This window comes from Cibotium barometz, chromosome 5, assembly GCF_041138505.1.
Source record: "Cibotium barometz isolate CiBa-2024 chromosome 5, ASM4113850v1, whole genome shotgun sequence".
Taxonomy (NCBI): domain Eukaryota; kingdom Viridiplantae; phylum Streptophyta; class Polypodiopsida; order Cyatheales; family Cibotiaceae; genus Cibotium; species Cibotium barometz.
In genome coordinates, this window is record NC_141050.1 from 27,877,180 (window position 1) to 27,889,993 (window position 12,814).

General features: G+C 41.4%; 1 protein-coding gene across 1 annotated transcript in view; it reads left to right on the forward strand.

The window, feature by feature from the left end:
* The window catches only part of LOC147638314 (putative mitochondrial-processing peptidase subunit beta, mitochondrial), a 47,134-nt gene extending 38,185 nt beyond the window's left edge, over nt 1–8,949 (forward strand). Inside the window, exons 7-9 of the mRNA XM_086798243.1 lie at nt 8,093–8,158; nt 8,325–8,432; nt 8,520–8,949. Of these exons, the coding sequence (XP_086654369.1) occupies nt 8,093–8,158; nt 8,325–8,432; nt 8,520–8,606 (261 nt within the window). The 3' untranslated portion in view covers nt 8,607–8,949. The remainder of the gene's footprint in view (nt 1–8,092; nt 8,159–8,324; nt 8,433–8,519) is intronic.
* Nucleotides 8,950–12,814: the final 3,865 nt, after the last annotated feature.

Consider the following 12,814-nt stretch of genomic DNA (forward strand, 5'->3'; position numbering starts at 1 on the left):
AGCCCACACAGGCTGCCCAGCAGCCAAAGGCCATGCGCATAGGTGGCCAGCCCTCCATAGGTGTGATGCTGTCATGTGCACAGTGTGTATCTACCGTGTGCTACACGCACGCAAGACTAGCTTCGAGGTTTGGGGAAGCTCGGAGCTAAGCAGGCTAATTGACGAGCTGAGTTAGGGATAGACTAACGGGCGGGCACCCAAGTATGGACGGGCGGGCGTCCAAGTGTGGACGCCCGATGATCGGCCAAGAGCCTATAAAAGGGTGGCCAAGGTTAGCTATTGAGATATAGAGAGTCTCGCGAGTTTGTGAGAGCTCTATGGTCTTGGAGCCTGGATCTAGTGCAGACGTGCACCTGCTTTACGCAGCCGAGGCCGGCAGCGATCTCGAGGCCCGCGAGGGTAGCTTTGTGGCGGTATGGGACGTTGCGAAGAGGAGATTGGTCGGTACGTCAACCTAGTTAGCTCAGCTCGTGGCTCGGTGGGGACAGCCAAGACTGTGGGCTTGCCCACGACTGTCATGGTTGGGAGGTGAGTCAGGCCTGCACCCCCTTGTTGTTTGTTTGTTTATTTGTTTGTTTGCAGGATTCGAGTCTAGTACCCGGAACGATCACGAGGAGATCCGGTGGGGATTTGACAGTGGTTTCAGAGCATGCCTCGTGAACGAGCAAGTCGGTAGGTAGAGAAGATGAGGTCGAAGAAAGATATGTGTTCAAAAAGCTTGCTGTTTTTTCTGTGCATACTGTTGTTTTCAGAATAGTATGTGTTTTTTTTCATCCAAGAAACCCATGTTGATGGGGAAGGTAGATGGTAGGGTCGTTTGCTTTGCAAAGAAGAGGCATGATGTTTGTGCAGTCGCACGAACTGCAGAGAGAAAACAGAAACAAAAAGCACGATGCTTTTTGGTTGAACGCGAGTGAGAGAGAGAGAGCACGTGTGTGAGAGGTGGGCACGCTGGCGGGTGTTGGAGTTGGGCTACCGGCAGCTACAGGCGGCCAGGCGCCTAGGGCTATCTAGTTTGCATCCAGGCCTATCCAAGCGGCCAGCAGGCTGGCCGGCGCCTAGGCATATGTAGCCAAGCCTACGCAGCTGGCGCAGGCAGCACTGGCACAGTTCAGGCAGCACCGGCAGCAGCATGGTGGCGTTCGCAGGCAGCCGGCAGTGCTATTTCCGATGGGACAGAGAAAAAAAAAACAAAATAGCAAAAGCATACGTCCAGCCCGATTTGGCGCTTTTGTTTTTTTTTATTTTATTAAACTTTTTTTTTACAAAAGTTGAGGGTCCCTAAGGATCAATGTGTTTTTTTTCTTTTTTTTAAGAAAACAGAACTTATATATATATATATATATATATATATATATATATATATATAAACACCAAAGCAAAAGCTCAAGAAGCTTTTGGAGCTAGCTATATAAACCCCTTAAGTGGGCTTCTTGCTACATATCTCTCAAGTTTTCAAGCTCTCAAGCTCTCAAGTTCCCTTGCACTTTCATTGTGCAAAGATTGAATTTTCTCTCCACTTGTCCTCTTCACGATGTCGACCCAAGAATCAGAGTTGGAGCCCCTTGTGGAACGCGAAGGCTTGCCGGCTACGGAAGATATCGATGCCGATCTTTTTGACGATTATGTGTCAAAATCAAATTTCCAAGAGTTCAAAGTAGCTCTCGAAGCTTCTTCGTCAGAACGTCAGGCTCAAATCGTAGCCCAGATGCAAGCTTTGCAAAACTCCATCGCTCTATTGACCGCTACCCTCTCTACTCTATCGGGTATGGATACCTTGGCCTCTGCTTTAGATCCCAACATTACTCCGGAACCGTTTAGGGGCGAGCAAAGGCAGCGCACCAAGGAGATCGTGGACACGTGGCTACATAAGTGGCAGGTCCATTTTCAGTTTCATCCATATGATGATGGAAAAAAGATCCAGTTAGCAGCAGGTTTCCTCTCCGGCAAAGCTTTGCTTTAGTGGAAGGAACTCAATCCTAAGCCAACAACTTGGGCACAATTCGAAGACGTCTTCAAGAAGGAACTCCTCAAGAAAGAGGATGATTATGATGTTGCCCGGTTTTCAGCTTTGACCATGACCTCGCAGCACCTCACTTATGAGGTCTACCTCCAGAAGTTTAGGGACTTGCAGATGAAAGCTACAAAGATGGATCCCACTACTCTTTTGGGGTTCTTCGTAGCTGGTTTACCAGACTCATATCGTTTACAAGTTAAAAATAACAAATGCAAAACATTGGACGAGATCATTCATTCAGCTCGTATCTACGATGATACAATGGTCTCTTCCAAGTCGAAACCCGTTACCGAGCAGGGGAACAAGCATAAAAGAAAGTTCTCTGCACCTATGGCTAACACGACAGAAGGAAAGTCTTCGGACCAACCTTCGAAGAATTCAAGTTCGACACCAGCAAAGAAGAAACGACTCGTTAGGGCTTTAAAGCTCAAGAAGAAAGGACGTTGTTTTATCTGCGAAGAAAAAGGACACATGCGTAACGAGTGTCCAAAGCAAAAGGATGCCAAGACAAACGCAGGACCCAAGCCAAAGGCAGCTAACCAGTTGTCTTTGAGAGGTACGTCAATTATTCTACTTTCTCGCCCTAGTACTTGTTCTGATTGTCTGTTCAATTCTAAAGTATTTGGCTTGCATGATCTTTTCCGAGTTTATGGAGAAGTGAATGGCCATAAGATTCACATTCTTCTAGACCCTGGCAGCTCACACAACTTTGTTAACTACAAACTTGTGCAAAAATTGAGTCTTGATACGACACCCAGCGATCATACCTATGAGGTACGCTTACCTGTGGGAAGGCAAGTATGGGATCGAAAGGTGGAGATGCTTCCAATCCAAATTCAGGACTACAAAGATACTCTGGAATGCTATGTTACGCACCTAGAAAATGTAGACTTGTTATTAGGGATTGAGTGGTTTAAGACTCTTCAAGTCCAGATAGATTGATCTAGTCATATTTTTTCTTTTCAGCGTAGGGACACCAAGTATAGTATTTTAGGTGATTATATTCATCCCTCTCAGGGACCTCTTGTAAATACAATTGATTTTGGAAATATAATGGATTCTTCTTTGTACAATGCTTTTCATTGTGTCTTGATTCCACTTTCTTCATTTCTCATATCTTCCATGGATGTCAACAAATTAAGTGTGTTTGAAAGCAAAGAATTACAGAAGATACTTGATTCGTTTCAAGACGTATTTCCTAAGGAACTGCCATCGGGTTTACCACCTGAACGGGCAGTAGATCATCGTATTGACTTGATCCCTGCTGCTCATCTTGTCAATATTCCACCTTGCAGGATGAGCCAAGCTGAGGAAGATGAGTTGGCTAAACAACTCGAAGATTATTTGAGGATGGGCCAGATCCGTCCAAGTAAATCACCTTGGGGTGCACCTGTGTTGCTTAGGAGAAAGAAGGACAACACCTGGAGAATGTGTATAGATTACAAGAGGTTGAACAAGCTGACCATTAAGAACCGTTATCCTCTCTCTAGATCAGATGACCTGATTGACCGGTTAGCAAGAGCGAAATATTTCACGAAGGTAGATTCACGTACTGGCTATCACCAGATACGTATTCATGAAAGGCATGTCGAAAGAACCGCCTTTCAGACTAGGTATGGCCATTACGAGTTTCTCGTATTACCTTTTGGGTTAACCAATGCTCCAGTCACTTTCCAGCAAATGATGAATGTTCTTTTTCGTGAACATTTGGAAAAATTTGTGGTGGTGTTCTTGGATGATATTTTGATATATAGTCGTACTCTTGAGGATCATGTCAGATACCTCACGATTGTCTTATCTATTTTAAGACAGAATCGACTATATGCTAAATTAAGTAAATGTGAGTTCTTTATAACGGAAATCATTTACTTGGGACACAAGATCACTCGAGATGGATTGAGCATTGACTATGACCGAGTTCAGAAGGTTCTAGACTGGCCTATACCGCGAACAGTGAAACAACTTCGTTCTTTTTTGGGTTTTGTAGTTTTTCTTCGGAAATCTGTATGGGAGTACTCTCAGCTCACACTACCGATGACGGACTTATTGAAAGGTCGTGGACGTAAGTCAAATCAGTCTATCACTTGGAATAATGATTTGGATATGGCCTTCAGACTTTTGAAAGATAGAGTCAAGGAAGCACCTATCTTAGCATTACTCGATCCTAGTCTTTCTTATGTTCTTGAAACTGATGCCAGTGACTATGCTATCGGGGCTGCTTTATTTCAAGATGGTAGACCAGTTGCTTTTGAAAGTAAAAAGCTAGATGACACTCAATCTCGTTGGCCAACTCTTGAGAAGGAGCTTTATGCTGTGATTCATGCTGTCAAGGTTTGGAGACATTACTTATATGGCTCTAAGTTTGTGATATTGATTGATCATCAGTCAATTAAGTATGTGTGTGATGCGGATGATTTGAGAGGAAGGAAAGCTTGTTGGGTTGAGTTAATGCAGGATTTTGATTTTGAGATCCGTTATCAGAAAGGATCCATGAATAGTGTTGTAGATGCGCTTAGTCGAATTAGAGAGGTCGATACTTTGTCATTCACCGAGATTTCTACTGACTTATTTTAGTCATTGAGAGGGCTTTGCAGGACTGATAGTTATTTTGGTCGTACGGATCGATCCGTACGTTTTTTTTTGGGGTGTGCGGCGTGCTTGCGTCTTGCGTCCGGACTCTCCTCAACCTTCCGGTAAGGGCTAGCCGCCATGCTCTCTCCTCTCTACAGTCGCACTCTCTCTCTCTCTCTCTCTCTTCGCTACTGTCGCTGCTGCCTTCTCCCTGGGCCGTCCCTTGCTCACCGCCGCCTCAGTTCGCCTCTGCCCTCACCGCCCCTGTTCGCTTCGCGCCTCTGTGCGTAGCCGCCTTCTCTGTTCGCCACTGGCGCCCAGTATGGCTGGCAATATAACTCACCCATCCTTGCTCAGGCCCCCAAGGCAGCAACATAACTCTCTCTCTCTCTCTCTCTCTCTCAGAGCCTTAGCCCACCATCTATGGACGACTCACTTGTGACAATGTGACTTGTCTTAAGTAATAAGTATTAAGTATTAAGTATGATTAACTTATTAAGTATGATTGACGACTTGTGATTCTAATTTCTCACTTTTGAATTAGTAGGTTTGTGACCTTGTTGTGTCTCTATTTCGAAAGTTTTATATGTCAATGTGGACATGGATTGAAATTTTATGTAGGTGGCTGAAATTTTTGAGATTTTATGTATTTTTACGTACCTTAAATGTTTTTCCGTACCAAACAACGTACAGTACGTACGGATCCGTACAGTACATAACGTTTGGTACCACCTTGATGCAGCACATAATTTTTTGCAAGATATGCAGGAAATGTTACAAGTTACGAAGGAATCTATTAGAAGTACTCAAGACTGAGACATATTTTTTTCTAATAGACATCGTTCACCCAGAGAGTTCTCTGAAGGAACGATGGTGTATTTGCGAGTTCCGAAAGATTCCGAGACTTTACGGACAGGTCGATCTCCGAAATTATCCCTTAGATACTGTGGACCATTTCGTATTAAACGACGGATTGGTTCAGTTGCATATGAATTGGATTTGCCTTCTCATGTGAAAGTTCATCCTGTATTTCATGTCAGTAGACTTAAGGAAGTACTGGGTGGAACAGATCAGTTAGTTACTCCTCAAGAAATTATAGATGTCGAGGACATTACATTTGTTCCGCATGAACCTGAAAAGATTCTTGGATTTCGTGAAAGAAGATTGCATAATACGCTTATCACGGAGTACAAGATCAAGTGGAAGGATCGTGTTGAGGAGGACGCTACATGGGAGACATTAACTACTCTTCAAAGAGATTACCCTGGCTTTTTAGTGAGCTCAGGAGTGAGCTCTTAGAGGAAGGGGAGTATGTCATGTGCACAGTGTGTATCTACTATGTGCTACACACACGCAAGACTAGCTTCGAGGTTTGGGGAAGCTTGGAGCTAGGCAGGCTGATTGACGGGATAGACTAACGGGCGGGCGCTCAAGTGTGGACGCTCGATGACCGGCCAAGAGCCTATAAAAGGGTGGCCAACATCAACATTCAGTTTTGTGCATTAATATTGTCGCGACAAGTGTGCTGATTTCCGAGCATTGAAGTTACCGATCTCCCCCGAAGCTTTCGCATGTTACAGTGGTATTAGAGCGTACTTGAAGTGTAAAGATTCAGCAAGAAACTAGAAATTTTTTCTCGCTTGTGTGGTTGGTTTTCAGACTCCGGTGGACCACCCCTTTCGGAGTGACTCCTATCCCTTGAAGGACGGTTGGTTTTCAGCCTCTGGAAGCCTCCCGCATACATAGTGGATGGTCAGATTGCGCTGTGGGAAAGGAGGTGCATTTTCCTGCTATGGTGAGCTTCGAAGATGAAGGAGACCAAGAACCTTGGGACTTAAGTGCACCAGGCAGCCTAGCTAAGGAATCAGGCATGAGTGTTAAAGAGATGTTCCAACAGATGATGCGAGCAATCGCAGACGAGAGCATCAAGTTGGAAGAGAAGAACAGAAGGCGCAAATACTGGCTTTGGAAGAGCGCACCCGTTCTCTAGCGTTGCGTTTTCCGTCTTCTCCCTCTCCTTCCGTATCCCAAATTCCAGATCCTCTACACAAGGACCCTCTCGAAGGGTCACGACCACAGTCGAGTTCGATGCTTGAGTTGCAAATGTGTGCATTGGAGATCTGACAACGCGAAGACGAAGCCATGCGACGCGTGAAACATGAGCATTACCTTGCAAGATTGACACCAGCGGCTTCCTGAAATCATTTTCCTGAGAAAATGAATTTCAGTAAGTATAATGGTAAACTCGACCCCACAATTCTTTATTCATGGTTGCATCAATTTGAAGCTTACTTTGCCGTAGTTAGTTAGAATGGTACTGAAAGAGTGAGGCCATTCCTTGGTGGACCCAGTGGGCTCATGCCCACAGTAGATTAGGTATGGCAGCTTATGTTTGGGACGAGTTTGTCCGCGACCTTAAGCAGCGCGCGCTTGGGGGTGGCCCACTCCTCCCTAGATGCTAGGTGAGGTGAAAGAAAGATGTCGAACTGTACTCCTACCGGAGATCAAGGCACACAGGCGAAGACGGAAGCGGACCCGATATGCGATGAAGGGAGGGACGGAGAGGCTAATGGAGCAAGTGCACGGTGCTACCACTAGTCCGAGACAGGGATTGAATACTAGACCGGGGTAGGGATTGAATACGAACTGGGAGGGAGAGGGAAGGTTGGGAAAAAAACACAGCAAGGTGCTGCTGTAGGAGAAACACAGCAGAAAAATGTTGACTTGTTCGATGAAGTAGATCTCCAAATTGCAGCTGCCAAGGGAGCAGAGGAGAAAAAAAATGCAGGCTGAAAACTCTTCTTGCTGATCTGTGGAAGCACAAGAGCTTTGATACCATGTGAGAATATATGAATGTGAAGTGGAAGCAAATCGAGCTTTGATACCATGTGAGAATATATGAATGTGAAGTGGAAGCAAATAGAGCTCACAAGAGAGAGTAGACAGCCAAGAGAGATCCAACACTTGAGCTAGAGACTGAAAATATTGAATGTATTGAATGAATAACTGAAGGCACAATGGCCATGCTTATGTACATGTCATGTAGAGCAGTCAGCCAGTAGCATTGGAGGACAAATGTCCACGACAGATAGAAATGCCTAGAAATATGGGAAAAATCCCTTAAATTATCTGATAAATATCTGGATAAAAAGGGGATAAAATGGGGTAAAAGAGAGCTGGAGATGACATGTCCAATAATAACATCTCGATAATCCCTTCTCGAGAATGAACGCATGAGTTCATTTTTTGAAGTCATTGAGGAGGAGATGACATTTGTGGAGAAAAAATGTTTTACACGGCAAAAGCCCTTCATGACTGCAATAATAGTTTCCGTAGTTGGTGTGACATTGCATTGGCCAAGATAAAGTTGTATTGAATCATGTTTTTTTTGGGACCAAAAAAAAGTTTCAATGGTTTTTAGCAGTAGCTACTAAATTGGGGTGGTCATAATCAGTACTGAACATACAAACTAGGAGGGTTAACACATTTGTCTTTTTGGTGCAGCTGAAAGCCTGTTTGCTACTCCATATGGATGGAACAAGTGCAGTTGCAGAAGACATTGGGCGTCAGGTGTAGTGGACTTCCTATCAAGTGTTTTTTTTGTGCATATAGTCTAGGCATGAGATCTCACAAGGCATATTTTGCATATTTTTTGTAGGTTGATAAAATAAGCTTTAGAGTCGGTGTGTTTTACTCTCTGCCTATGCTTATATGGTATATTTTTTCATGCAAGCAGTTGTTGACATATGGTCGGAGATTGCCTTTAACTGAATTATTTGCAAGAATAGATGCGGTTGATGCTGCAACAGTCAAGAGAGTTGCCAACCGTTTTATTTATGATAAGGTGAAGCTTTTACTTTTGCAAAAGTCAAGAATCCACTGTGTGAGGGCGTGCTTTTTTCTGAAGATATTTTGGCTTTTTTATATACAGGAACTGGCTATTGCTTCCATGGGCCCAACTCAAAATCTTCCTGATTATAATTGGTTCCGACGCCGCACCTACTGGCTGCGGTACTAAATGTTTGCCAGTCGTCTCGGTGGATTAAGGGAGCGGCAATCTTTCAGCTCAGCAGGGTTTTGCATCTCATAGAAGGGTGCATTTTTTCTTTGTACAAGCAGAAAGATGCTCTTGTATTTTGTCAGGTTGAGCTTTAATTTATAGTGGCAAGGGTTTATTCTATGTTTATGAATTTTTTAACTGGTGATAATCCAGCAATAATGGGAAGGAGCCTTTGCAGAAGACTTTTTAGACACTAAGATGCTAGCATGAAATTTGTGTGAGGAACTCGTTTCCTCTTTACGAAGGACAAGCTTGCTACAGCAAAGTGCTTGCTAATAAAAGCTTTTTTTGTTTCTTGTTTTTTTGGGAGAAGTAATTAGTTGTGAAATTCTTATTTTTTTGGGAGAAGTTGTAATCAGTTGAGATGCGGCACAATCTGTGCATGTTGAAAGTCTTTAATAGACTTGTGACCTCTGATTAGCGAGTTAGTATATCAAGCTTTTGGTCTGCTGCTATGTTCTACTGAACCAAGCCATGCGGATGGCAAAGCACATTTGTCAAGGTCAGCCAATTCAAAGTAAGCTAATAGGGGTGACAAGGTCAGCCAATTCAAAGTAAGCTAATACGGGTGATGGGGGGAACTTTCTATGCTGCCTACTATATTTTTTTGACATCCATCAGCTGTGGCAGGAGAGGAAGGAAGATAGGAAATACCCGTCTGAGCAAAGAGTAGGGATGGCTACTCGTTATGATGAAGCTAGCTCAACCTTGTAGTTCCTATGTTTTGCAACATTAGCAACATGAAATCATTGGAAATTAGCCACCTTCTAATGTAAAATTTATCACGAATTTGGTTCTTGCTGGTTGTAGAAGTGAACACGTTGGATAAAAAACAGGCCCTTGCTTGAGAATTGGGGGATCTGGTCGCCCATCATCCCACTAAAAAAATATACTCTGCGCTGGTTCATCATGCATAAAGCAGTTGGACAAATGCACGTTTGCATAATATTATTGGTTATGGAGACGGTTTATGCCCAAGATGTAAAAGGAGCCGGAAACAATTGCCCATTTGTTTATTGGTTGTGCATACAATGCATATGCATTAAAATTTTTGAATCAATCCCTCACTGGATCTTATTTGGATAGAGACTCTCTTAGGTCAACCAATCAAATGTTATGCAGGGTCCTGGAACATTATCCGGGTTGAATATATTTGTGGGCTATATGGATAAACCGAAATAAATGCATTTTTAATCCTATATTTCTCAATATGATGCTTGGTCTGAGAGATGGTCTGAATTTGTGGTTGAGAACCCTCCACAACGCTAGCATGCAAGCTTGTAAAGCATAGTACACAAACAACGCGATGGAGGAACTGATCCAAATGAACAAAGTTCAAGAAGAGTTTAAGGATAAAATCAATCAAATCCACAAAGAAAACCTCAATTATCACCTATGTCAAAAGTTGAAAAAATATACATCACACTATTATAGCTTATTAGAGCATACATGTAGACCTTTGAGCACATATACAGATTGCTGAGCACCTTTATACACTATTACCAAGCTCTTCATTATTTTTTCTTTCTTCTCTCAACACCATTAGAGTTATGAGCATTGTTTATTACCTCTTTAAAAGCATTTTATTTGAATTGCTAAGAGCACCTGTAGGTAGGAGACCGAAGATCACTATTGGTGGATCCATGTCCTCCAAAAATAATCAAGATAGAGCTGAGAGCACAATCTCTACACCGGTAGGTAGGAGACCTAAGATCACCATTGGATCTATGTCCTCTAGAAACAATCAAGAGCACTCTTGTAGAGTTGAGAGCACAATCTCCCCACTTGTAGGTAGGAGACCTAAGGTCACTATTGGATCTATGTCCTCTAAAAATGAGAGCCGAGAGCACAATCTCCCCACCTATAGGTAGGAGACCTAAGGTCACTATTGGATCCATGTCCTCTAGAAACAATCAAGATAGTATTAGTTCTACTACTTTAGTTAGTACTTACTGCTGACTATTAATAGTTACTAGGTTACCATAATTTAGTTAATATTGTTAGTTATCAATAGTAGGTAGGATTATTACTGTTTGTTTGTAGGTTTAGGTAGTTATCATTTCGTAGGTAGGGTTAGTATTACAATTTGTCAGTAGGTCTAGTACTAACAACTAACCTATTTTTTAAAGTGATTATTTAGTAGGTAGGGTTAGTACTACTATTCTAACTAGTTTTTTTAAAATCATTTTTGTAGTTAGTAAGTTAGTAGTTAAGTTTTTGTAGTTAATTAGTATGTAAATAGTTAGTATGTAGTAAGTTTTTAAAAATCATTTTTGTAGTTAGTAGTTAGTATGTAGTACTACTATTCCAACTAGTAGGCTAAAAAGGTATTTTTTAAAAGTTTTCTTCAATTGTTTTTGTAGTTAGTATATAGTTATTATATATGCACGTATAAGTTAGATATATAGATAAGCTAGGAAACACATTAGATAACTTATAAAATAACCTTAGAACCTGACTAAGTAACTAACATACAACTATTACTAACATATAGCCTTACTAACTAACGTTTACAACCATTAATAACTCATACAACCTTACTAACTAACTACTTATGCAACTTATACAACCTTAGCAACTAACTCTCTACTAGCTTAGCTAACTACTAACTAAAATAACCTAACTTAACACATGGGCCCACTAACACTATCCCTTAATTTTAATTGGAATGTTTTTAGTAGTTATAACTAACTATAGTACTATATATATATATATATATATATATATATATATATATAGGTGTAGTTAGAGATTATAGGAAATTATTGGCCTTAAAAGATGCATTGGAGTGCTTGACTGAGGGAATGAATGAGTGCAATTATTTTGGAATATTTTTCAAATTTCACTTATATTTGAATGGTTTCAAGACTCAGCCACATTGTACTCACAATTGAACCCATGCATTCTTTTTTTCCAACTCCCTCTTTCTCACTATATGTATGTGCCCCTCTCTTTCTCCTAGAGGTCTCTCCATCACCTCCCTCTTTGGAAATATATAACAATGATAGGTGTAGTTAGAGATTATAGGGAATTTAATGGCCTTAAAAGATGCATTGGAGTGCTTGACTTAGGGAATGAATGAGTGTGCAATTATTTTGTAATATTTTCGAGACTCGGCCACATTGTACTCATGGCATTCTTTTTTTTCCAACTCGTTTAGTTCAGCTTCAGTACGAAAGATTAATAGTAATATGGAGAAGTTTATCATAAGCCTCATTATGTGTTTGAGAGCTTTAATGCAATTGTACGTGGATGAGGTGATAGAAAGCACTCCTCTATCCTTGTCACAATACTAGCTCAATGGGACATTGATGGAAAAGATCACAATATAAAATTTTCTAATGGTTGGAGAAGGCAAAACTATTATTGATTTAAAGAGTGCATAAGGTCGATCAATAATAACTCCTAGATTTGAGCACTTAAATCTTGATGATAACTCTAATAGGTGAGGGAACTGAGGTCTCACACGATGTCATTCCTTTAATAATTGTAATCAAAGAAATAATGTTCTAAAGGCACCTTTTGCTAGCACCACTAGGAAGGTCAGTGTGAAAGAGATTCATAGTGAGTATAATGGAAACCTAATCTTAGAGTTTCCACCCACATTTGGAAGAGTAAAGTCAACTCATGGTTTGGAGTAAAATTTGCAAACAAGAATAGTGAGACAACAAATGTTATGTCTCTAAACTGCATAATAAGGATGAGCCATTGTGTGTATCAGGTCTCCTCTCCATGGCAAAGTCACATGCCCTTTAAAGAGCATAACCATGATGTTCAACCAGATGCTTCAAAGAGTAAGATAGAGAAAACTAGGTAGCTAGTTGTAGATGTCATGACAGTAGATAGAACTAGACGAAGGAAACTCCAAATGAGTGTAACAAAGGAGTTAATGAAATCTTATATGAGAGAGGAGGGTGAAGCAACTCGAGAACTTCCTCAAATAGCTAACATCCTTGGTAGAGAATCAAAGGTGAGTTAATAATATAATATGTTCATTCATTTAAGCACATTGTTAAACATGTTCGTTCCAACATACTTATTGCAATAAACTTGCAATCCATTAGGTTTAGGAGAATGGCACAAGAGAGGAAATTAAAGATGTCTATGGGAGAGGGCATTGATAGCTTTCCAGCTCTAAAGAAAAGGTCAATGTATTCTTTCTTTCA